A 25355-nucleotide genomic window follows, 5' to 3' on the forward strand; every position below is an offset into this window, starting at 1 on the left:
TTAGTCACCTATCCTCATCAGGTTAGAAAACCACATGTGACTATCTGACCAGGCTTTTAAATTCTGTTTCTCTTCTCCCTTTCAGGCATAAACAGAAGCGGGTATTTGATACAGTGAAGAGCGTCAATGAATCGGTACGATCGCACCCTATGCCGACGCTTCCTCCACTACCAATTCCTGGGTCAAACCAAACAAATGTCATCATGACAGCTCAACCGTTCAAATCAGAGGTTCACAAAGAGCAGCAACTGGGAGAGAGGAATGGTTGCTCAGATAACCATAGGTAAGACCTTTTCATCCACTTCATTAGACCTGATGGCACCATGTGCTATATCTTCTATGGAATACACCCCCAATTGGTACATTTCTGTTTTTAGTGATGACCAAGAACACGATGTGTCAGACACACCTAGAACTAGTGACTTGGCGACTGCACTGCACCGGCTCTCTTTGCGTAGGGATAACTACCTGAGTGAACGACAGTTCTTTGAGGATGAACGGCAACGTAAGCTTAAGGCCTTGGCAGAAGGGGGTGATGAAAGCAGTGGTTGCAGCACACCCAATGGCAGTGTTTTTTCTGCTGTGACAACCCACACAGACAGCACAGAACTCACTGTGGCCTCCAACTGCTTCCGGACATTCCTGCCTGAGAAACTGCAAATTGTCAAGCCAATAGAAGGTAAACAATCAAAGGCCATTTGAATTAAATGTAATTCTGCCCTTTCCCTGTTGCCCTCCCTTTATTCCAGCTACAGATGTTACATTCACTGCTAGCAATGACTTTGCTTCTGAGTGTAGAAAAATAACTCGCCATCTTACCTCTCGTTAAGGTTCTCAGACCCTTCACCAGTGGCAGCAGCTGGCTCAACCACACTTGGCTACCATTCTGGATTCCCGGCCGGGTGTGGTCACCAAAGGATTTAAGCCACTAAAGCTAGATGTAGAGTACTGCTTCTCTGATTTGGAGGAAGATGAAGAGGTTCCCCTAGAGAAAGAGAAGGAGGCTGAGGAGGAAGAAGATGAAGAAGGAGGCATCACCTTCAATGTCCATTGCAGCTCAACTCCAGAAGAAAAGAGCCGAGCACGCACAGAGGAGCGCCGTCCAGCAAGCATCTTCCTGCCCACCACTCAAGTTGTTGGCTCATCTCCGTCCACTTCAGGTTCGCTCACTGCCTCTAGACAATGAAAACGGGGCTGCTTAAACTCTTAAGGCTACCAGGTTTTAACAAAGAATGCTGATTACTATGGCTTCCACTGCCTAGTATTATTACTAGCTTGGGGTGTGTGGGTGTGTGTGTTCACTTTAATAAGAGGCAATTGTTCTCTTCACAGCACTTAACCCTGGAAAGTGTCAGAGCTCAACATTCTCTACCTACACATTCACCACCTGCCGTATCCTCCATCCCTCGGCCATCACTCAGGTCACCCCCAGGTAAGCACTGCCTCATAACTGCGCTGCTCACTCTGTTTGGAAGACTGCCTGGATTGTCTTGAGTGTCTATGAGGAGTGCAAGTGAGTAACTCTTTACTGCTTACAGCAAGTCTTTGATTCTGCAAGAAATAATTATTCCTGCCCCATGTTGGTTGGTGAGATGGTTGGTGGTCGTTTCTAAGGACTCCCCGTATAAAGACTTCACAGTGGGGAAAAGATGAAAGATGCTTAGTATATTTGGATATTTGTGATCCTCAGTACTGGTCTGGGCCTTCTGGGATATGACTATCATGGCTCCTCTTGAGTCTCTGCTTCTTCAGTCATTCACTGCCACTCATTAGGAGTCAATGTAAAAGCAGGCCCATCCAGCACACAAACAGAATAAATCAGTCAGAGATACTCATATTAAACAAATGGCCTTTATTTTATATTAGGCATGAGACAAAACATCTAGCCATCTGAGGTGCATTGCAAAAATCTTTAGCCTTTCATGAAATAAATAGTAATTATGGGAAAAACGTTTTCCACAATGAAAGCTCATTTATTGGTGACTTAAGTGCAGCGTCAAAGCACTTTTTCATGCTCTTCATCCATTTGTCAAAGCCAAGTAGCTAAAACACCTCGAGTTAAGCTCTCCAGTTGCTCGTTCACTACATTAATCAACTCATCACGCATCTCAAAAAGTTTTCTACGCAAAGGTTCTTTACTTTTTGGGAAGAACCAGAAATCACAAGGCTCTAAACTGGGTGAATAAGGGTGGGGGGGGTGGGGTTCATGGTAGTTTCTGACCATGAAAACCGACCTGTTCAGGATCAGGCAGGGGTGACCACCACTCCTCTCATTCATTCCCCCCATACCACTCGCCATGACTTTCTGTGGCTAAGAAATATTTTTTTATCAACTCAAGAAAGAATTAACTTGATCTCCAATTGATGTGAACATCCTGGACTTTTGGAATAGGCGATTCAGACTTCACATTACAATATCCCTACACTTTGATATTTTCATAAAAGAAAAGTTCCGTTGTTTACTACAACTTATTATTAGACACTCATAAATCACAGCACTGCAATATAAATTCACATCACTGTGCAAATGCACAAATTTTAACATGTGTTTTTGTCAGCTTTTTCTTTTTTATTAAAATAAAATGATCTTAAATGTTAACATAAAATATTTGCATTGCAATAACATAAGTCTTGTTGCATGTTGATTAGCCCATGCACATAAGACTTTCACTATACATAGGGACAAAAATGACCCCATCAACCTAACAGTGTATTATAAACAATCCAAATTTAAATGCATCCTTTTTGTTTTCTGAGCTAACGTCAAACATTTCTCCAACAACGGTTAACTTTTTATTTCCTGCTTGAATTCCTCACTGATATATAAGCCATGGGTCCTGACTGGATCCATGAAGAATTTTAAGAAAAATGAGAATGTTCAACCCCTCTGCATGTATCTGAAACCTCACTTCTGTGCCGCTGTCCCCCAACTCACTGTGTACAGACGTAGCAGAGACAGGCCTCTGATTTGACCACAAAATTGGAAATTTGGTTGCTTTCTTTCTCTCCACCATGTGTGGTGGTCCATGTTGGCTCCATGGAAGCAAACAATTTTCACAACAAAAATTGAAGCCGACAATTTTCACGGGTGTCTGTTGATTACTCCGCTTTAAGACAGACGGAGGCTTTAAAAGTAATCAACAGAAGTTGGGACACCTTTGCAAATTGTTTGCTTCAACTTGCAAGGCTTAATTTACTTTAATTGTTGAAGAGCATCTGTAGGTTGTAACCTATTAGTTGTTCTATGAAGAAGATCTTAAATTTCATTTTTTTCACTTCTTGCTAACCTAAACTTTTAATTTAAAACTTATTCATTGCATTTCAACTGAATAATTTTGAAAGAAACACTGAGGTGTTCTAAAACTTTTAACCGGTAGTGCACTTATAAAGCCTTGGCATACACACCAGCTTTGTCAAGTAACATGTTTTTGGCTGTCAGAAAAAGGGTTTGAGCTCACATTACTTTGTGAAATTGTGCTGGAAAGTCATGAAGCAGTCATCTAATTTGACGTATTTGTAAGTGCTAGTCGTGTAATATCACATGCTCAGACCATGAGATCAGCAACTGCAGTCGTCAGGCTTGAGATCCCCTCTGACTAGAAGCCGTACAATGTGATGTCAGCTTCACGTAGACTTTTCTTACTTAAGTGTTCATTTCATCACCTTAGCTCGGTATAAAATTTGGGAACCTCTTTGGGACGGTGCTGTGTTTCTGCTTAAGATGGCCGCCAACAAGTTCTTTTAAAAGATGCCTGCTTTTAATAAATATGGAGTGCGGTGTATAAGAGCAAAGTGTTCAGTTCATGTATAAAATAACCACACATCTGTGCTTGATTTCATAAACTAAGGCTCCCTCTGGTTGGTTTTTGTGACTTAGCAGATTATCACAATCTAATGAAGCCGGATCAGTTTAAAGGCATCAAGTTAATTCGCTTTTTGAAAGCCTTGGGATTTACAGTGTGTGTGGGATGTTGAATGTTCAAAGTCCCTAATGCAGCCTAACCTTTCTTTATTTCTTCTCCCAACAGCTCAATGTATGCTCCTGGATCTTCTGGAGACAGCACTCCCAGCTCGCTGAGGACTGGGCCCAGTACTCCAGTTACCGCTTGCCGTCTGAGCCTAGGAGAGTCCTTCACCCATCAGCGGAGCTCCTGCACCCTCAGCCGCACATATGGCCTTGCACAACTTCTGCAAGACAGAGGCATCTCTGCCCAGGCATACACCACCCCTGTGTCAAAACTGTTTGCAGTCGGAAGCCCCAAGAAGGCTCCCACAATGCCCTCTACACCCCCTAATTCCCCAATTCAATCCCCTGTGGCGTCTCCTATACCTTTTGAATCCCGCTCAAGCACAGACAACTTCCTGGCTTCACGGCCAGCTGAGATCGTTCTGCAGGAGGTGTACGGCCTAAAGCCCAATAGGGCGAGAGGCGACCTTTTCCAGCACAAGGTGAATCTTGTGGAGCGGCTGCGGCGCCTTGGGTTTGCCAAAGTATTGAAGGGTGCACCCGAGAGGGGTCTGCGGAGGCAGGAGTCTGCTCTCTTTGTAGCACCCGGTAGGGGAAGCCTCCTTGATGGGCTGCGAAGGAATCAAAGCTTACCAGTCTTGATTGGAGGACTAGGGCCACAGGTCAGTGGGCCACCTGTTATGGATGTCACTCAGAAGGAAAGCCCCTCTGGGGTCAAGTTGCCAGCAGCGCAGTGAGTGTGACAGAGTCTACCCTGCCCTGCCCTACCCTCAAAGTGGCCGAATGAGGATGTTAACTGGGATACCGTCTGCTGTGGAAATGTGGGGAACTCCAGAAGCTGTGGGATTTCCTAGGAGTTGAGATCTTTCCAAAATTCAGCTAGCTAGAAAACCATTGGCTGGTGCTTGTACATCAGAGGCTGCCGAGTTATTTGACTGCAGACCTGAAGAGATCGTGTAAAGGAAAGTGAGAGATGGACAGAGCATGTGTTAAGAAAAGGAGTTTGGGACATTGTTGGGAAGAAGAGGAAGAATGTGTTTGGGAATGAGGAGAGGAGAACTTGGGTAGAAAAGAAAGATTCAGAAGTAGGAAACTATGACATGGAATACTTGGCAGATGCAATAATGGTTTAGCTTTCCAAAGACCCGCTCTGCAGGGCTTGCTGGCAGTGACAGGGTCACAACGGTTTTCCTAGTGTAAAGTGGGTAGATACCTCCTGTGTTTTCCAAGAAGGCTGCTCCCCACATGTGGTTAGGCCCTAGGCATCTTGTTTTATCCTGAGCTGTTGGAACAATTCACGTTCAAGTGCACTAAGTCAAGCAAGAAACTTTTTATAGCATCCTGCAGAATAATCCTATGAAAACAGCAGCCTTTGTGTTATTCTGTACTTGTCATCAGGGCTCCGCACCAAACTGATCCCACTTCCCTTCGCTTTGCTTGATTTATCACAGGCTGGCCTTTTTTGTTGTAACGCTCTTCTAGTTCACATTCAGTTCCAAAGCGATTTCATACGCCAACCTTGTTTCACCAAAGCATTAGTTTCTGGTATATTGGAATTGGATTTTTGCACCCCTTGCTGTCTGGCCTTTTCATTTTTAATCCAGAATTTTCACCTTTTAGACTCCCCGTCCTGACAAGTGAGTGATGCATCACAAAGGTCCTGTAGGATTTTTAAGGATTAGCTGCATCATTCATGCACCTAAGATCTTTGGTTAAACACCACCTGTAGATAAATGTCCGTCGTGCCAGCCCCTCCTAAAGTGGCGGCCAGCCTGGTGCTTTGTAAAGGCAGCTATAATTTGCCCTCTTTAACCTCTTGGGTGACCCCCTAGCAGGACCATGAAGGTCCATTTATCTTGGACTCCATGGCACATATTATTTTAAACTATTGCAGGGCACCCAGAAAAAAAAGGGAAAAAAGCACAAATGTTGTTCCATTTTTTCACAGTGGAACCTCAGGAAATCGAGTTAAGTGTCAATAAGGCCATGTCATCTTAGGAGTGACATGGAGGTACATAGAAGGGACGGGACATTACGCTCTTTCTTGTGGCTTTGGCTTGCATGGCTTCCCAGTGCTGATTTTTTTTCCACTTTGGCTTCATTTTGGATTGAAAACGTCTTCATAATTGTGAAATGTTTTGTATTGCAGCTTGTTTAGTATTAATTTATAACAGCCAGACTGGCACACGAAGGTCACTACTGCCAGAAGGACCTGGAATTTGTCACCTGAGAGAGTTGGTAGCTGATTGGGGTGCAGGAGCAGGCGGGAGGTGGCAAGTGACCGATGGAGACGCGCGCGGTGAGAGCCCCAAGATGAGAAGGTCCAAAAGGTGAGACCTTGATAGAGTGGTTTGCACCTCTCACGCAATGTCGGCGTATGTGAGGTACAATTCATTGTGGATGAAAAAGAATGGGTTTACCAAAAGAGAGTACCTGGAAATTTCCAGAAAGCCAGATTTCTATTTTTTTTGCAGCTTAAACATCTGAAAAATGGCTCAACAATAAAAGATATGAAGGAATTACGATCCCCAGATTCTGTCCTTGTTTTGTTTAAAGGATCTTGTAACTGCATGAAAACCGTAAACGTGAGGACGTCTTGTGTAGCTTTGTCCTCGGCCTCTTCTGATTTTCAGTTTTTACTAAGTGTTATGAAAATCCTTTGTACTTCTCCTTACGATTTTCTCCCTTGGCAAATAAACGAGGTACTTGAGTTCAAGTGCTCTGGAGAGCTGCGTCCCGCTTGTCATTTTATTAAAGTCAAATCTTACCCATGATGCTCCGTGCTGATGGATCTCACAGTTAATGAAAAAAATGGAACTAATAAGAGAAGTGACGAACTGGGTAGATGAGCACCAGCCGGCCAGGAGACTGTTGTGTCCATAGCAGCTGGTCACCCTCATCTACTGCGGTGTGGACTGGGCGGTGGACGAGAGTGACATTCGGAGCCCAAGGTACACATTCAAGTCAAGTTAGGCTGCTAGTCAATGGGCAGCTACTTACGAAGGAAATCCTCGCACACTTTAAAATAAATGCCACCCCAGGATACCTGGACACTACCTGTGTGGAGTCTGCAAGTTCTTGCCGTGTTTTGCCCGATGCAGTTGGCAAAACACAGTGGGCGTAGTAGATGGAGAAGATGGATGCTTCTTCCCCTTTGTTATGTTTTACTTTTTTTTGTAGTTACAGTAATCCCTAGCAAATTGCGGGGGTTAGTGGCCCAGGACCCCCCCACCAATGTTAAAATCTGCAAATACATTTTGGATCTACGATTGCTGTATGCTGTATGTTTAATGCACCAAATGAGATGCAAAAAGAACAATCACTGCATGAGCAAATCATGTGTGTGTGGCTGGCAGCCAAGATATAGTGTCTATGTCAGCAGATCTTTAGTGAACTTCGCCCCCTGCCAGCGGCCGCTCCTCTAAATCCCCTCTTAAACGTTGATACGATGGGAGCTGCTGCTGCCGCCGTCACGCGTGATCTGTAATTCGCTCGCCTACCCCTTCACCCCACCAGCGGTAGGAGCCGTTGTGAAGAGGGGGGCTGAGTGCACCCCAAGGAGACGCAGCCGCTCCTCTGAAACCCCCTCTTAAACGTTGATACAATGGGAAACAAATACATTTTTTTTTTACCTCATCTTTGCTCAATCAGCTGCTGTGCCCTGTGATCTGCATTTCGTGTGAAGCTTCGAACGTTTAAAAGCCTGGACAGCAGCTGAATATTCGATCTCTTTTCGCTGTTCCGTTATTTCCCAGAGTATAATATTTTTAGTTTGTTTGCACTAATGCGATCTTTACTGTCATTTTTGGAGACTTTCAAATTTTCCTACTTCCATTATCTCTAACCTGCTCTGCATGTGTATCACGGGACTTGCGTCTGAAGATTGTAAGTATGACGTGACTTGTCCGCGGGAAGTGAAAGTGTCTCTGACTGTCTGTCTCACCTCAAAAGATCACGTCTCATCCCTGGGAAAAAGTCTTGTCTCGTCGCAAGTTTCTTTTTATAATAGAGAGATATTTATGGTAGTAAATGACAAAAATGATTCATATTACAGATAGAAAAGAAATCCAACAAAACGATAACTACACCACCACTATCTGTGAGACCAGACTGTCGTGGAGTTTATGAAGTTAAATCCCCCGTGGGCATTTACATTTATTTACTTGGCTCATGCTTTTATACAAAGTGACTTACAACATTTGAGATACAATCGGTTAAATTTCTTTTTGTTTTTATCAAATTAGCACATAGGCGGGTGAAGTGACTTACTCAGGAGTCACACGGTGTGAAGGGGTGGGATTTGAACCCACAACCACAGGGTTTGAAGTCAAAGACTAACCACCGCACTACTGCCTGCCCCCAAGAACATAAATCCGGAGAAAACTGCAATCTGACAGGGTGTCACTGTAATCAAATTTTACAGTGAAGCATTGAAACAAAAAGATCCCACCAGTGGCAATCCTCCCGACTTGTTAACGGCTCACGTTTAAAACTAGCACCCAGCAGCCCTTGCAGCGACTGCTGAAGCTGCCCAATGATACGATATTCCCAGGGTTGCTGGGATTTGCAGTCCATTTGAGCAGCGCTGCTACAGTGGTGTCCACGGCTTTTTGCAAAAGGTCACAAAACTCACTGAATAATTTCAATGTAATAATTAATGACCAACCTGCAGATCCGCTAATTACAAACCTGCGAATCGTAAGGGCCGACTTGTATTTTCATTTTCACCCTGCGATGGCCTGGTGCCCTGTGTTCCTGCCCTGTGTCCGATGCTTGCTTATATTTCCTGTGATCCTGCTCAGGAAAAGTGGACTTGGAAATGGATGGGTGGATCATATGAGCATTTTGAGGTTAGGGATTTGTAGTCACTACTCATGTCACATGTTGATTAGCACATGTTTGTTATGAATTTGGCTGTACATGTGACATTAAGGATATTATAAACCAATAAGCAGTGGATTTGTGTTCCTTTGTGTTACTACTGGGCTGGCAGTGCTGTGCGCGTCCCTTACCAGTCATGACTACTGTGTGTAATTTGCCCAGTGCCTGCCAGTGTGTCCATTCTCCACCTGATATCACGCTGGCTAGTTGGTTATATCTGTTCACATTCCCCCAGTATATACACCATGTGGCCAAATGTTTGTGGACAGCTGACCTTCACACCTCTATAATCTCATTCCAAAACTGTGGATGTTAACATGGAGTTGCGCCATTTGTGAGGTACTGATGCTGGATGAGAAGACCAGGCTCATGACTGGCATTCCACTCCATCCCACCGGAGTTAAGGTCACTCAAGTTTCTCCACTCCATGGGCCTCATGTATAAACAGTGCGTATACCCGTTTCCTCACACACTTTGAGACGTATAAAAACTAAACTTGCTCTAAAGACACGCACATTTTCACGGCAAAGTCCCCCCTTTGCATACGCAAGTTTCTGTTCGGTTTTGCAAACTGGTGGCACCCAGCGTCAAAGTGGTGCTACTGTTTCTGTGGCCTGCTTTTCTCTTTTAGATTCACATCTATGATGCGGGTTTTATCAAATACACTGAAATTAATTGAATGTCATTTACAAACGTAATTCACTTGATTGTAATCTATATATATAAAATTCTTTTCACGTTTGAAATGGAAATTACGTATGATCATGCGATATGGAGATTACGTATGACCACAGAACATATTATATAATACAGGAACTAATCACTTCGTTTGTGGACGCCATTTTTATATCGTCTTTACGAATTGTTATTATTTGTGCGAGAGTTATTTTACTGATATTGAAAAGAAGTCAACTCAAACACGCCGATGTATCCCATAGAAGTGCGCCCCGCGTCGTCCTCTCCCAGCCCTCCTGTCTGGACTACAGCGCTGAGACATCCACCACCAGGCACGTTCTGACAGAGAAGTTTTAGTTATTCGTCCACGTGACTGTCGTGGAAACTGCCACATTGTAACTTTTTTTTAGTTGGCAGTACTTGATAGTAGAAGAGATGAGGAAAACAGCTTTGCGTCTTTCTACTTTTTAACTGCGGCAAGCTGTAAACAATGTGCGTGAGAACAAAGTGGACGCTGGGAGGCGTGGAATATCGGGCTGCTCCGCGGGGTCGAGAGCTTCGCAGTTTCGGGCAGCGTCCTCTCTTCTCGCACCGTTTGTGACAATTCATGTGCCCCGTCGGTTCCTGGGAAAGTGGAAATCTTTGTGAATGAGTGTAATTGGCGCCATCGAAGCAGGACTCTGTTTGTAAATTGCCCTGCACGACTACTTACTGTCCCTTAAGGTGAGTTCGGGTTACTAAAACCCCGCAACATTCAAAGTTCCTTTTGTGATGAATTATTTTAAGAAGTAAATCACAGGCACTTAGTGCAAGGTTGTCAGGTAGAAATTTAGACGATCACATAGAAAATGTAATTTCTATACCACAGCAGTCGTGTAGCGCCTTTCACAAGGGATCTACTACCGAGAGATAATCCAAATACATTTTAGCTGCTGTTAGTACTACTTACCTGTTGTGTTATAGCGCCTTTAAAATGTAGTTTACCCCAAACCACTCCAGTAGTGCTCAATGTATCTTTACTTCTTAAATGTTAATGTTTTACTGTTTAATAACTTATAGACTACATTTTATTTTTTTCCCTTGCACTCAGTGAGCGAAGTAGCTGGGTAATAATAATAATAATAATAATACATTTTATTTATATAGCGCCTTTCCCATGCTCAAGGCACTTACAGAATATAATAAAGAACGGCAGAATATACAGTATATAGCATTGTACAAACCAGATAAATAAATAAAGAAGATTACGACAGTAAATTCTGAAAAAAAAAACAGACAACATAATCGATGGTCTCACACACACACACACACACACACACACATACAGGTTACATGAACATCTTGACAGAGAAGTAAACTGAGAGAAAGATAATAAAGTCAAGTAGAGCTAAAAGACAAACTGAACAGATGAGTTTTGAGTTGTTTTTTAAAAGAATTCATGGAGTCAGCTGACCTGATTAATTTCGGTCGGTCATTCCAGAGTCTGGGCGCTATACAGCTGAAGGCCCTGCTGTCACCCATGGAGTGTAGATTAGTGAGGGGCACAACAAGATTACCAGAATCAGAGGACCTTAGTGGGCGGGCAGGCACATAGTGATGGTGAAGGTCACTGATGTAGTTTGGTGCGAAGTTATTTAAAGCTTTGTAGTTTATTAGTAGGATTTTATATTCGATTCTGTAGGACACAGGGAGCCAGTGAAGATGGAGCAGGATGGGTGTGATGTGCTCGCTGCTGCTGGTTCGAGTAAGGACTCTTACAGCTGAGTTTTGAATAAGCTGGAGCTGTGATATAAGATTAGAAGGGGCACCTGCCAGTAGGGAATTACAATAATCGATGCGGGATGTGATAAAAGCATGGACAAGTTTCTCAGTGTTAGAAAAGGAGAGGAAGGAGCGAACACGGGATATGTTACGGAGGTGAAAGTAAGAAAGTTTCTTAATGTGATTTATGTGGGTGGAATAAGTGAGGGAGGAATCAAAAATGACACCAAGATTTTTTACAGTAGAGGCAGGTCTGATGAGATCACTGCCAAGATGGACTGGGAAGGAGCTCATTTTATTAAGTTGCATTTTAGTCCCAATTTGCAGGAGTTCAGTTTTATTGCAATTTAATTTTAAAGAGTTCTGCTCCATCCAGGTTTTAATTTCACTAAGGCAGGTTGTGAGCCGAGAAAGCTCTGATGAAGTTCCACTTTTAACATTGAAGTAGAGCTGAGTATCATCTGCATAAAAATGATAATCCAATCCATAACTACGGATAATATGGCCAAGGGGAAGCATGTAAATACAGAAAAGCAGAGGACTGAGGACAGAGCCCTGAGGAGTTCCTTGTGTGACTGGCGCTGAGCTGGATCTGCTGTTGCCAAGACTAACAAACTCTTGATAGGACTTGAACCACTGGAGGGCAGTGCCAGAGATACCCAGCATGTTCTCCATTCTGGACAGTAGGATGTCATGTCTGACCTGAGTGTCAAATGCTGCACTGAGGTCTAACAGAATTAATATGCTAGTTTGTCCAGAGTCTGCTGCCATAAGCAAATCATTGGTTACCCGTAGCAGAGCAGTTTCACAGCTGTGCCGCGCCCTGACACCAGACTGAAAGGGTCCATCAACTTATTAGAGGTTAGGTAATTGGTGAGTTGGGAAGCTACAACACGCTCAAGAACTTTTGACAGGAAAGGTAAGTGGGAAATAGGCCGGAAATTGTTAAGATTGTCAGCATCAAGGCCAGACTTTATTAACATTGGGGTTACAGAAGCAATTTTAAAAGTGAGCGGCACAGAGCCAGTGTCAAGGGATGAGTTTATTATTGTTGTAACAGTCGGGATTATGGCATGAAGGCAGGATTTAAGTAGTGTGGTTGGGATGGGGTCCAGTACACAAGTAGTCGGCCTCATCTTACAAAGCAGGTTATTAACAGACGCAGAAGTGACTGGTGAGAACTTAGAGACGGAGCTGGATGGAGTGGGAAAACAGGGAGAGATATAAACAGATGATGTATTTATGTTAGTTGTATTATTTAGATCATTAATTTTGTTACGGAAAAAGTGGAGGAATTCCTCACAGACTTCAGTAGAAGAGGCAGTTGGGCCAGATGCGGGTTCGAGTAGTTTATTAACTACAGAGAACAAAACCCTTGGGTTATCATGGCCACTTTCTATTATTCTGCCATAATGGGTGTTCTTGGCAGAAGTTAGTGCTTCTCTGTAAGCTCTTTGGTGGTCAGAGAAAGCCTGGATGTGCACGGTGAGGCCAGTCTTACGTGACATTCTCTCAAGGTGTCTCTCAAGGGTAATCAACTAGTCCTTCTATAATAATATAATGGTGCGCAGAATGGCCAAACTATTCCAACTACCATGCCGGCTGTAGCATTGTTAGAAGACATCGCAAATGGAAGAATTGGAAGAGAGCGCCTCGTATTTACAGATGATGATGACTAGCTTCTTAAGTCAATTTTGATTTCCCAGAGCTCTCCTCTGGGCGCTGTGTGCTGAACTGGTGCGGACTTTACAAAGGCAGACTTTGAGGAATTGTGCTCTACCTGCTCCTGTGCAAGTTCTGCCCACTCCAACGTTTTTAGTCACAGGAGGTGAACTTGCTGACCAATCAGGTATTTATCAGTCATAAATACAGAGTCGCGCCATGCCAGCTGTATAGGATGGTATTATCCACTTGTCATCCAGTCAGATAAGATTTCCTTACACTGAAGATGAAGTGTGAAACATCAAAGCACACTGCGCAGCAATGCCCAGTTTTCCAAATGTAATCGGATCGGTCAGCTGCAGTCAGATTGCTATTGGAATGTTGCTGGACAAATTATATCAGCCAGGGGTGGATCACCAAAAGAATGAGCCTGCATTACATCATCTATAGGTGGAGAGCCTATAAAAATGGCAGCTCTGCACAGTCGCAGGTGCTTTTTCCTACTACTGCAGCAAAAGGCAAGAAGTCCTTTTAAGGATGGCGAGTCACCTCAAAGTAAAGAGCAGAGGATTGATCCGTTGTGGTGCTCGGTGCCGTCGCTGCGCTATAAAGGCGCCTTCAGAGAATTAATTTACTTATGTAAATAGACCGCATTTCCACTCTATGAATGTGCTGCTCTGTAGTCCACAGAACGTATGTGTGTGTGTCGCATTGTTCAGGCATGTAGGGTGCTGCTTGCCCGTACCTGAAGAGATGCAGTATGATGAACCTGACCCACCAAATGATCACCCAAATCATCAACAAATCTGCCCAAGCCTGTATGCTGTCCAAATCCTTCTGTGATGATATAACAAATTCCAAATTATCTGCTAATCCACATATTTTCGTATAATATGCAAATTTAACCAGCTTGTTCCTTATATTCCTATCTAAATCATTTCTAGATATTAAAAATAGCAGCGGCCCCAGCACTGACCCCTGCTGGACGACACTCTTAACTTCACCCGATATTGATGAGGTTCCTCGCACCATCACCTTCTGCTTCCTGTGTCTGAGCCAGTTCTGAACCCATCTACACCTTGAACTGCCACTTCTTTTAGTTTGATGCCCACCTCTCATGTGGCACTTTATCAAATGCTTTCTGAAAGTCAGTCATTTTCCAGCCCGCTATATCCTAACACAGGGTCACGGGGGTCCGCTGGAGCCAATCCCAGCCCCACATCAATACTCTCATCTGCTCCACTCTGGTCGTGTCCTCCTGTTACTTCCTCATAGTTAGTAAAACACGACCTCCCTCTTTTAACCCCTTGCTGACAGTTCAGTAAAACTCCTGGTCTTGCCATGCGTTGCTCGCTCTTCTCCTTAATACTTCATTTCATGTGTTCCTCCTAGCTTGCAGAACGAGCTGCCCACCTCCATTTGAAATTCTGACTCCCCCAATGTGTTTAAGAAGCATTTGAATGCTCTCTCGTTTGGTGAATTTCTCTGATATTAGCTGTTAGGTTTTATTGTCTAGGAATTGTAACCCGCATGTGTGATGTTCTGAGCTCTTGTGATGATTGCTGTTGTCACCTCGCTCTGTCACACTTGTTCCTAAACAGTCCCCCAGGCTGACATTTACTTTTACATATTCTTTTATATTTATGATAAGCCCCTTTAGGTAAAAGCGTCTGCAAAGCATGTAAATGGCTGGGCAGAGAAACGCCGTTCAAAGCCCCCCGAAGCCTGCGTGTTGTCCTTCTAATGTGGTGAAAAAAACAAAAACTTGCAACCTCATCCACCAGGGTGAAGACGGAGGACCTTAAACGGGACACAAATCGCAGTTTAAATTTCTGGGTTTCCCCAGCGCCGAGGGCCACGCCCCCAACCAAGACCCCGCCCCGCGCATACATATTCCCCTCGTGTGACCACGCCCACTCAGGAAACGCGAAGTGTCTCCATTTGCTCAGGCAGGCGCATTTTGAGACTCGCGGGGAAAACTTTTATTTTTTTTCGTCGCTCCACGTCGGTGACAGATTTTTATTGAAACAACGATGGGCTAATAAATCCTAGACGAACGTCTGGGTGATACTTCAGTTTGATTTCCCTTCGCATTTGTTCAAGAATAGCGGCGTTCATCTCAGGTACCGCTGTAAGGTAAGTGACGTTCACTTTTAACAGTTGCACTTTTAACAAGTCGCGCACTTTGAGTTGTCTCAAAGTGCGCCTTGCTGCTGCCTTTCCGAGCGGCGAAAACTCCGCCGTCTTTTCGAATCTTTTAACTTCAAAGTTTGTCGTTCGAAGGGTTCGAGTGCGCGTGCGCTCCAATGCGGCGGCCCTTTTCGAAAGCAATTGACGTACGCGCGCCTTATCTTGACGTAACGAGGCCGCAAGTTCCAGCTTGTGGGAAGAAGGCGGCGTGTGCCTCACGTACGCTTTAAAAAGAGAAAAACTAATTTAAAAAATAAATAAAGACAAAGCAACGGGACTTTTGGATCAGGGTGTCGGACATTCTCGTAAAAGAAAGACGACGGCGTCCTTGTTCCTCGGCTCTTTAAAAAAAAAAAAAAAAAAAATGCCACTTTGGGCCCAGACCTCCACGGCCTCTCGTACTGATGAGGCCGCAGCTCCGGTCCCCTCCACTCCGTCGAATCTTGGCTGAGCTGTTGGAGTTACGAAAGGCGTCCAGTTTTCCGTCCATCTGCTAGTGTAGCTCGAGGGGCTGACAGCGCCGAGTCATTTTTAAGGAGGCTTTTGTTAGCGAGTGAAACGAGAAAGCGTTTGTGACGCCAGGCAGATGCGATTTTATACCTCATCAGTTGTTGTGTCTCTCTCTCTATAAAAAATTATAACGTTTGTATAGTGCCGTGCGAAAGTATTGACCCCCCTCGGTGTTTGTTTGGCTTTGTCGCATTACAGCCCGGAATTCAAGTGGATGTTTGGGGGTGTTGGCACCATCTGATTTACACAACGTGCCCACCACTTTGAAGGTGCAAAATACTTTTTATTGTGACAGAAACAGAAATCCTGACTGCGCAGAGGTCTTCACCCCCGCACTTCCCAGACAATATGTGCCTAGAGAATGGGAAAAGCGCTGTATAAATATTATTATTACGTTGTAGAGCCCCCTTTTGCTGCCATTCCAGCCGCAAGTCTCTTGTGTCCATTAGTTTAGCACATCTCAGCACTGGGACTGCCGCCCAGGCCAAAGTTGGGTGGTTTGCGTTGGTGCCCGGCCATCTTAAAGTCATGCCACAGATTCTCCATTAGATTGACGCCTGGGCTTTGACGATGCCAATCCAAAGTATTTCAGTGTTGGACCCCTCCGGAGTCACTTTAGCAGTAGGTTGAGGGTCTTTCGTTGTCCTGCTGGAAGGTGAACCTTCATCCCAGCCTCAAATCTCTGGCAAACCCAAACAGGTATTCCTCAAGAATTGCCCAGTGTTTAGTGCCATCCATCTTTTCTTCAGTCCTGACCAGTTTTCCTGTCCGTACAACATGATGCTGTTACCACCACCATACTTCACAAAGGTGCTCTCGGGGTGATGACAAGTGTCTGGGTTTACTGTGATGGCCAAAGACGTCAGCTTTAGTCTTCACCCGACCAGAAAACGTTTGGAGAGTCCGCCACACGCCTGGCTGGCATTTTTCTGCCCACTCGTATTCCACCTGACACTTTACAGTGTTGTCCGATCTGCTGTGTGCACGCATGAGTCATTTATGGTGTAAACACACGTGTGTGGTAACGCTACCTGATTGGTACGCCAGCTGGATTTGCTGCATTAAAAAAAGAAAAAAAGCTAAAGCGTTTTAACTCTTTTAGGGCTCTTTTTTTTTTTTGTCCCAGGCCTGAATATTTTTTCCAAAAAAACTCAGTTTTATAATAAGCAATGGTTTCACAAATAAATCAGCATAAAATACTTATTTATGACAAGTGTCACAGTTTTATGATCCACGAGCCCCTGCAGTAAGTAAATTCACAAAGTGTTTGTCTCCTCACTCATACGCTGAAAGGCACTTTCTGAAAAAAAATTAAAAAACAGCTTGAAGCCGTCGAGTGGCTGGGAATCCGCAGTGTCAGCGAACACCCCATGTCGTCTGGTAGCCACGGATCTACGTCTGTGTGGTCTTCCCAGGGCGACCGTTCCCGTTTTACTGTTAGCGTGTTCATTTTCGATTTCTAGATCGTTTGCATCAAAATCAGAGTCCGATTCAGCAATAATAATACACAAAAAATAAATAAATATACGCAGAGTATTTTGCTTTGCTTTCTTGCCATTCTAGACAATGTTTACTGTGCAACTACTCACGCACACACAAGTGTCGAGTCTAACAGTCCTCCAAGCAAAGAGGGTCTACCTGTAACGTAACGGTCAGATTTATCGATGTTTACAGCTTTAATCGCCCTCTCTACCTGCATGTTGACTTTTGTTGGCATCTGCCCTCAACTCCTTGTGTTGACAAAAGTCGGCACTCACCCTAAAAGAGTTAAGGGTTATGTTAGCTGACCTGAATGTGAATGTTTTAAAGATACTTTGCTGTACGTTGTGCCGTCACTGCCAGATTAAGTCTGTTATGCTTCTTGCTATGTAGCACAGATTGAGTAGTGACAGGGACAGCCAACCCGAGTACTTAACATTGATCCCTTACATCACAGGCCCTGTGGGTGTGTGTCAGTCATAGTGATAGGAGCTCTGGAAATTATAGAAAGACTCATGTAGATTCTGAGGATAATTATATTTTAGGTTGGCACTGCTGCCTTACAACTCAGGTCACCAATTGATCATACGTAAGTTGGCAGCCTCAGGGTGACTTAAGACTAGAATTACCAGAGCTTACGAAAAAACCCATAGATCCGTCTCACCTTAAATCACTTCGCACCTCTCCATCCGCGTCTTTTGTCCTGTAAATGTGTCGATAAGCAGCAAGCAGCCTGCTATCACATCCCCCCACCACCGCACAGTTTTCTCAGCGCAAGTCTGTTTACCTGCATGTCAGTAGCTTGGAGTTGTATAGAGTGAGAAGTGAAGCAAAATGACACTTTTTATACTAGTCATTTAGCCCGTTACAATAACGGGCGCTAGAACAGCAGTGCATAAACATTAGTAGGAACAGTCTATATTAAATGGCAAGGGACTTTGACCTCATTCTTTTTGTTGGTCTTATTTTTCTTTCTTTCAGCCTTTCTTTTGTTGATGTTTACTTGCTGAGCTGACTGTTCTTCGTGGGCTGCCACCGTGTATTGTGTGTCTTTAATTTTCTGTGACAGTAATACTGTCTTGTACGTCCGCTGGCTTGTACGTCCGTAATATACCTTTAATTTTCTCTGGCGGTAATACAGGCGTGCGCGTCGATAATATGCCTTTAATCTCCTCTGACAGTAATACTGGCTTGTATGTGGCTGTAATATGAGTCACTGTATTGTGTACCTTTAATTTCCTCTCACAGTAATACTGGTTTGTATTTCCGTAAAATGCCTGTAACTTTCTCTGACAGTAATATCGCGCATCGCACCGTGCCCCGTGCATGCGCACTTCACCAGAAGAGAGACACACAGGGATTTTATTAAAGAGGATATCATTATTTGGAACACATGCATTTCATGTGTGTTCCGTGTCTACAACAATCTATGTAAACACATCGTTAAAACGGAAACATTTTTCATGTTTTAGTACATTTACAGCGGCTGTTACAGACTGAAATCAAATGTATGTTTTTATTCTAAAATAGTAAGAATAAAAGCAGCTCACTTCTCAAAACGGACTCGAATGGTGTCGAACCTGTGAAGTTTTGATTACCAGTCAACAGCTGATACCGTTGTGCCACCGAAGCTGTCATAGCAAATGCCTGTCAATGTCGCAACCTAACGCGGGTTCTTTTTCTGCAGTTATATTTTTGAATAGAAGCGCACTTGTTCTGTTCTATCTGTACCTTTTGTGAAAGTGTTTCTTTGATATTTGGACTTCAGGCTTCACACATTAAACACTTCATGTCTACATTTTGTCAATTATTACTAAAACATGAAAAACGTTTCTGTTTTAACGATGTGTCTACATAGATTGTTGTAGACACGGAACACACATGAAATGCTTGTGTTCCAAATAACGATCTAGTATTTATAAAAGGTGTCATTTTGCTTGACTTCTCACTCTATGCAACTCTAAGCAACTGACATGCAGGTAAACAGACTTGAGCTGAGAAAACTGTGCGGCTGCTTGCTGCTTATCGACACATTTACAGGACAAAAAACATGGATGGAAAGGTGCGAAGTGATTTAAGGTGGGACGGATCTGCGATTTTTTTCGTAGGCTCTGGCAATTCTAGTGTTAATAGACCATTATAATCCACTCAAAACTCATTCAGTTTCTTCTTCCCCATTGACTTGAATGCATATTCGCGGCTGAGTTCTCCAAAGGTCCCGACCATTTCCACATTTTTGCCAGACTTGAGTCAAAGCGACTTAAGCAGGGTTTGCGGAGCACTACTGGCCACATATACGTTAGCAGCACTAGCTCCGGTGCGGCCTGCACCTAATTGATGAGCTGTTTTGTGTACACGCACACTTGTTCCTGTTGAATCAGCAAGTCTGTTATTTCAAGCAGGACTACACGTCGTGAGCTTCTTTTCTTCAGAGTGGAAGGCGCACGTCTAGGCTACATTGGTGGCTTTCTAAATTGGGTGGTGAAAGGCCATCATCACATCAATATTAAGATGAAACGATGAATGAAAGTTGCATTAAAATTCTGCATGTTGAAACACGCGATATGCTGTAATTCCAAGGCCATGTGTAAAATACGAAGCTATGATGTCATTTAAATGGCGACAACAACGCAAGATTAAAAAAAAAATTGACTACCCTTACTGAACACATATATCAAGTGGATATCAGTTTTCATGGCATGAATTTTGAAAACTGTGCGTGAAGTGGGAAATGCTTATGGATTTTCATTATTTATACTTTTGCGTTAGCAGCAGACAATGTTGTGATGGTGGTCCGCCTCTAAATTTTCTGTTTGCTGGAAATGCTTTTAAGTTATTACCCGCCGTCGCATCATATCTCTACCTGTACGTCCATCGAGCACATCACCGTAACGGGCGCAGTTACACTCGACCCCCTGCTCTTTAGGAGTCTACCGCTGTGTGCACATTAGAGTGTGACGGCTTCATCTCCCGTTGATTGCTTTCTTGATGATTAGTGATGAGCCAACCCCGCGGAATTCGCTTCACTTCAAAATCACAAAACTGTTTGTGAACTTCACCAAAATGTACTGAAGAAGTCAAAGGGGAGGAATGAATCAAACTCGTTTCAAGTGGATTACAATGGTGCAAGGGTCTGCCAACCACTGCGTCTCCGTGAAATAAAATGAATTGAATCAAATGGCAGAACACAACAGTAGAACGTCTTGCAGACAGGAAGCTTAAATTCATTGAGGTGTGCCCGTCACCCTCTACCCATAGATTCAAGATGCTTGTTCATGGCCGCTACTACCAAATGCACAACACGCACTTGACATCTTCACTCCTTTGGGTTTGCGTCAACTGCACATCACTCTGGGTAATTTCATTAAAGGTTTAAGGGTCAGGATTACACAAGCCACATACAAAGTGTCCTTACATTTAAGATACAAATCCTCTGACCGGTTTCCATTGTCTTGTGTGCATGTTTTGCATTTAAATGTAAAGTTTTCCGCTGATGTTTAGCCCACTGCTAGGACGGGGGGGGCAGTCCCACCCAACATTGGCTGCTACAGCTCTGTGCTGTTGACTCCGGCCTTCCAAAGTATTATGGGGTGATGGGAGAAAAGGTTTGCCTAAATATAAAGACGCGAAGACTGCCATTAATGACCCTGTGTTATTCCTGTTGGCATACTGGCAGCACGTCCCTCTTAGACAGCTTAATTGATTGAGCGCACACTTTGAATCACAGAAGTCCAGGTGGGCTTCACAACATACCTGGGTAGAGAGATGAAAATGGCTTCAGAGCAGAAGTTGGAGCGATCAACACGTCATCTGAAAGAGAGCTTGAATTGTGCCACAGAGTTTGGGTGGGAACTGACTTGGCACGTTCACAACTCTTCTTTCTGTTTAAAATTTGCAGACCCCCACTGACAGTGGATTATGATGGATCTTCGTGTACTCCATGAAGTGGATGAGGATTTAGGGTCAGATGAGATCTCTGCCCTGAAATTCCTCTGCCTTGATGTTATTCCAAAAAAGAAGCTGGAGTCCATAGAAGACGGCAAAGATCTCTTTCTGAGACTGAAAGACAAAGGCTTTGATGATAATCTTTTTGTAGTGGAGCTCCTGTACACAATTCAGAGGTTTGATCTTCTGAAGCACTTTAATGTGACCAGGGAACAAGTCAGCAACCAGCTTCTGATACCAGGAAACGCAAAAATATCTGCCTTCAGGTGAGTGAAGCCACGGTGAGCTCTTTATGATTTAGTTATTTGGTTTTTATCTGTTAGAGGCGCATGTCTGGCCTGCCGTTTCTAACCCGAAGCATGGACATGAATTAAGGACTGTGAAGAGAGGTCCACTGGTTAAGTCCTCTGGATAGTTTAATAACTTAATGACACCATGTTGTTAGGAATTGTTTCAGGTCAGGAGGTTGTGTGAACGAGTAGACCAATTGGACAACAGCCTGCGTGAGAGTCTATAAGTCAAAATTAGGGTTAGGGTTAGAGTTCAGAGAGCCAGATCTAAAAGCCCTGCTAAACCGATTGGGCTGTGAGAAGCCATGCTGGACCTGTCCCGTGGTCAACAGATTGAGGCTACATTTGCACTTGTACATTTTTACTTAATGACTTTTTTTTTAAACAAAAATAATCTCCATCCAACAACAACAACATTTATTTCTATAGCACATTTTCATACAAAAAGTAGCTCAAAGTGCTTTACATAATGAAGAAAAGAAAAATAAAAGACAAAATAAATTAAAATAAGGCAACATTAGTTAACATAGAAAAGGAGTAAGGTCCGATGGCCAGGGTGGACAGAAAAAACAAAAAGAAAAACTCCAGAAAGCTGGAGAAAAAAATAAAATCTGCAGGGGTTCCAGGTCACGAGACCACCCAGTCCCCTCTGGGCATTCTACCTAACATAAATTAAATAGTCCTCTTTGTAGTTAGGGTTCTCATGGAGTCACACCAGCGTTTTAACATCATTTACGAAACTATCTCTGCCCACACTTGTGACCACAAGCCCAAGACACAGTATAACACACATATCATATCAATAATGAATATTTATTTACACACGCACCTTTAAACACAATCCTCTCTCCAGTAATAAGCCACAATATACAGAAATCCAACAGTACTGACAGTTCTTCCTCCTGTCTACCTCTGCTGAGTGTTGTCCGCTCCGTCCCGATTCAGACTCAACTGAAGTGAGGCAGCAGACCCCTTTTATGTCAGACCCAGAAATGCTTCCGGTGTCGCACCATGTCTTCTGGGAAGCACTTCTGGGCCAGAGGAAAGGTAGGGAGGTCCCCCCACCATCGACAGTGCCCTCTAATGGTAGCCAGGGAATTCCTAAACATCTTTGCAGGTGTCCATGTGGGGGATGGACCAACTCCCTGATTCTCTGCTTCTGCGGGTCATTCCATTATTTTATACTGGCCAGGCATAAAGCTATTTCCTTGTCCCACCGGCCAATCCATCCATTGTTCCACTCTGGCTTCCACTCCGGGTAATAAACCATGCTCCTCCCTGGTCAGGATGCCTGTATTTATCCTACAAACTCTTAAAAACGCATAGCATGTGTGAATCAGAAACAGGAAGAACAAGTGTTCCCTACGCTAGGCTTTCACTTGCAGCTTGCATTTGCACACTGAGATTAGCAATGGGATATATCCATCCATCCATTGTCCAACCTGCTGAATCCGAACACAGGGTCACGGGGGTCTGCTGGAGCCAATCCCAACCAACATAGGGCACAAGGCAGGAACTAATCCCGGGCAGGGCACCAACCCACCGCAGAGCAATGGGATATATGGAAAACAAAACAAATTGATAAGCAAAAAGACGGAATTGTTCATTTGAGTAACGCACAACTATAAGGCCAGCAAAGTGGATGAGAAAATGTAATGAGCAGGGAAGGGCCATGATAATGAAGACAAGCAGATAAGAGTGCAGTAAGAGTCTGCATTTCCAGAACTCCTCGTTTTCACCCATCCACACTGTAACACTGAGCTGATTTTTCAGAAATATATGGCTATGGAGAGTTTTTTCAAATGTCTCTGTTTTTAGGGGTTGTAAATGGCAGAGTATTGTGGATGAAAGGTGAAAATGGAGATTGTTTGTTTGCGTTTTTTAAGCACAAATGTAGTAGAGTTGATGCAGTGTGAATCACTACATTAAACTACCTGTGAGAAGGCCATCTGGGCCTCGCTTCTTTCCATTTCATGCCCTGACACAGAGAGGCTTGCTGCGAACGCAGGGCTTTGGAATCAGAAAGCACCAGCTTATCTCCTTGCTACACTTCTGTTCTTCACTATGTGAACTTTTTTATTTCTTCATTGGCTTAAGGACTTTGACAGCTTGGTTGGTATTTATAAGAAGCACCATGTTCAAAAGAAGATGTTGTGTTTTCTCCGGGTATCATTCATTCCAGGTCAAGTTTTTGGTTTTGAATGTCAAAATTTGAATAATAATAATAATTTCTTTACATTTATATAACACTTTTCTCACTGAATTAGGACTCCCTGAATTGGTAAAACCTGAATCAAGCAGGAACAATTTAAAATGTTAATTTCCAAAATGACGGGGGATTAAAGAATATATTAGCAGTTTTGACACTAAACAACCAATAGGAATCACTGACTCTGCCTCAGTGGACCAATCAGTGGTCAGTGGAGTTGTTTGTAAAGCCCTGAAAATCGATTTTTTTTGGGGTGTTATTCTTCAGAGTGATGACTGGAGAGATTCTGTTGGTTATGGTCACAGGTTTTTTAGCACCGTAGGTAAGGATAATAACAAGGGGTGACATCCAATATGGATATTCTTTCATAGGCAGGTGTAGCTTGTGCAATTTGAACTTATTTTAGTTTCCCAACAATTAATTAGCAACTGAAAACGTAACAGGGGCAGCACGGTGGCGCAGTGGGTAGTGCTGCTGCCTCGCAGTTGGGAGACCTGGGGACCTGGGTTCGCTTCCCGGGTCCTCCCTGCGTGGAGTTTGCATGTTCTCCCCGTGTCTGCGTGGGTTTCCTTCGGGCGCTCCGGTTTCCTCCCACAGTCCAAAGACATGCAGGTTAGGTGGATTGGCGATTCTAAATTGGCCCTAGTGTGTGCTTGGTGTGTGGGTGTGTTTGTGTGTGTCCTGCGGTGGGTTGGCACCCTGCCCGGGATTGGTTCCTGCCTTGTGCCCTGTGTCGGCTGGGATTGGCTCTAGCAGACCCCCGTGACCCTGTGTTTGGATTCAGCGGGTTGGAAAATGGATGGATGGATGAAAACGTAACAGTGGCTCTTTCCTGATATTACTTCAAAATTTTCAAATTTTAGCATTTTCCAGACAAACATAAAACACATCGCCACTGTCCTCTGTCATTAGGGTGATGCAGTGCATTGTCAGGGTGTTTTCCTTGGAAGTCACGAGCTTTTGATCACAATGTGACAGGCTAAAAGGTCAGCCAAGTGTTCACTTTGTCATCTGAGCTGCACATTCTAAAAGGACTTTGTTTCAGTCTTCTTTATTTGAACAGGTTTTCTGGTGTCGACTCTGGCAGAAGACGTTTTTAATGATGTGTTTTGCTTCTCCTTTTTCTATTTGACATTCGTGTGTTTGATCTCCCAGTTTTGACTTTTGCCGGTTTAAAAGACAGCCATCTTCAGGGTCACTCAAAAAGTCCTTGTCAGCTCACTGACGTCACACAATTGCCCCAATGTGTTACTCCATTTGAGAGCTCCACTTCTTCATCGCCGGCCTCAACATCCATGTCCAAACACATTTGCTTATTTTTTTTTTTTTATAATTTCTGATTGTATTTTTGTCATGATTCTTTATATGTATTTTATTAATGAAGTTACAGCTTTGACCTGTTATTTATTCATGTACCAGTAACGGCGCACTTCTGTAATGATAACGTGCAGTGAATACACTTGACTTGAGTATTCCTAGTTTTCCTCCTTTTTTTCTGTACGTTTCTCATTCGTTTGCTCAGAGGTTGATGCGCTTGCCCCTTCCTGAGCTGCTCTTCTTTTCTCCACCGCTTCTTCTCTTCTTTCGTCGGCATCTTTTCATGTTAAAACTGATTAATTCGGTGTTTGTGTTGCATTTACTTAGTACGCTTTCTTTAATTTTTCACTTAAGATGGTACTCAAGAATGATTTAAGATATGAAGAGGTAGTGACAGCGAAGGTGGTAGGGATGAGAACGGCACCCGTACGCATTCGCGCGGCAAGGCCACCCTGCTGCCGAGAGTTGA

At 43.7% G+C, this 25355-nt stretch overlaps 2 protein-coding genes across 4 annotated transcripts in view; both read left to right on the forward strand.

Annotated features, from left to right (window-relative positions):
- trak2 (trafficking protein, kinesin binding 2) overlaps positions 1-6695 on the forward strand; it is a 59674-nt gene extending 52979 nt beyond the window's left edge. The window contains exons 12-16 of the mRNA XM_028806168.1: positions 86-283; positions 378-679; positions 831-1160; positions 1333-1432; positions 4029-6695. Coding sequence (XP_028662001.1) covers positions 86-283; positions 378-679; positions 831-1160; positions 1333-1432; positions 4029-4704 — 1606 coding nt within the window. The 3' untranslated portion in view covers positions 4705-6695. The remainder of the gene's footprint in view (positions 1-85; positions 284-377; positions 680-830; positions 1161-1332; positions 1433-4028) is intronic.
- An 8164-nt stretch (positions 6696-14859) lies between these two features.
- The window catches only part of casp8 (caspase 8, apoptosis-related cysteine peptidase), a 36027-nt gene continuing 25531 nt past the window's right edge, over positions 14860-25355 (forward strand). The window contains exons 1-2 of one of the 3 annotated variants that reach the window (XM_051930655.1): positions 14860-15082; positions 21024-21336. In XM_051930655.1, coding sequence (XP_051786615.1) covers positions 21044-21336 — 293 coding nt within the window. In that variant the 5' untranslated portion in view covers positions 14860-15082; positions 21024-21043. Of the gene's footprint in view, positions 15083-21023; positions 21337-25355 lie in introns of those variants that run through there. The other 2 variants (XM_028806175.2, XM_051930656.1) reach the window with 2 other exon arrangements.

Source organism: Erpetoichthys calabaricus, chromosome 8 (genome assembly GCF_900747795.2).
Source record: "Erpetoichthys calabaricus chromosome 8, fErpCal1.3, whole genome shotgun sequence".
NCBI classification, from domain to species: domain Eukaryota; kingdom Metazoa; phylum Chordata; class Cladistia; order Polypteriformes; family Polypteridae; genus Erpetoichthys; species Erpetoichthys calabaricus.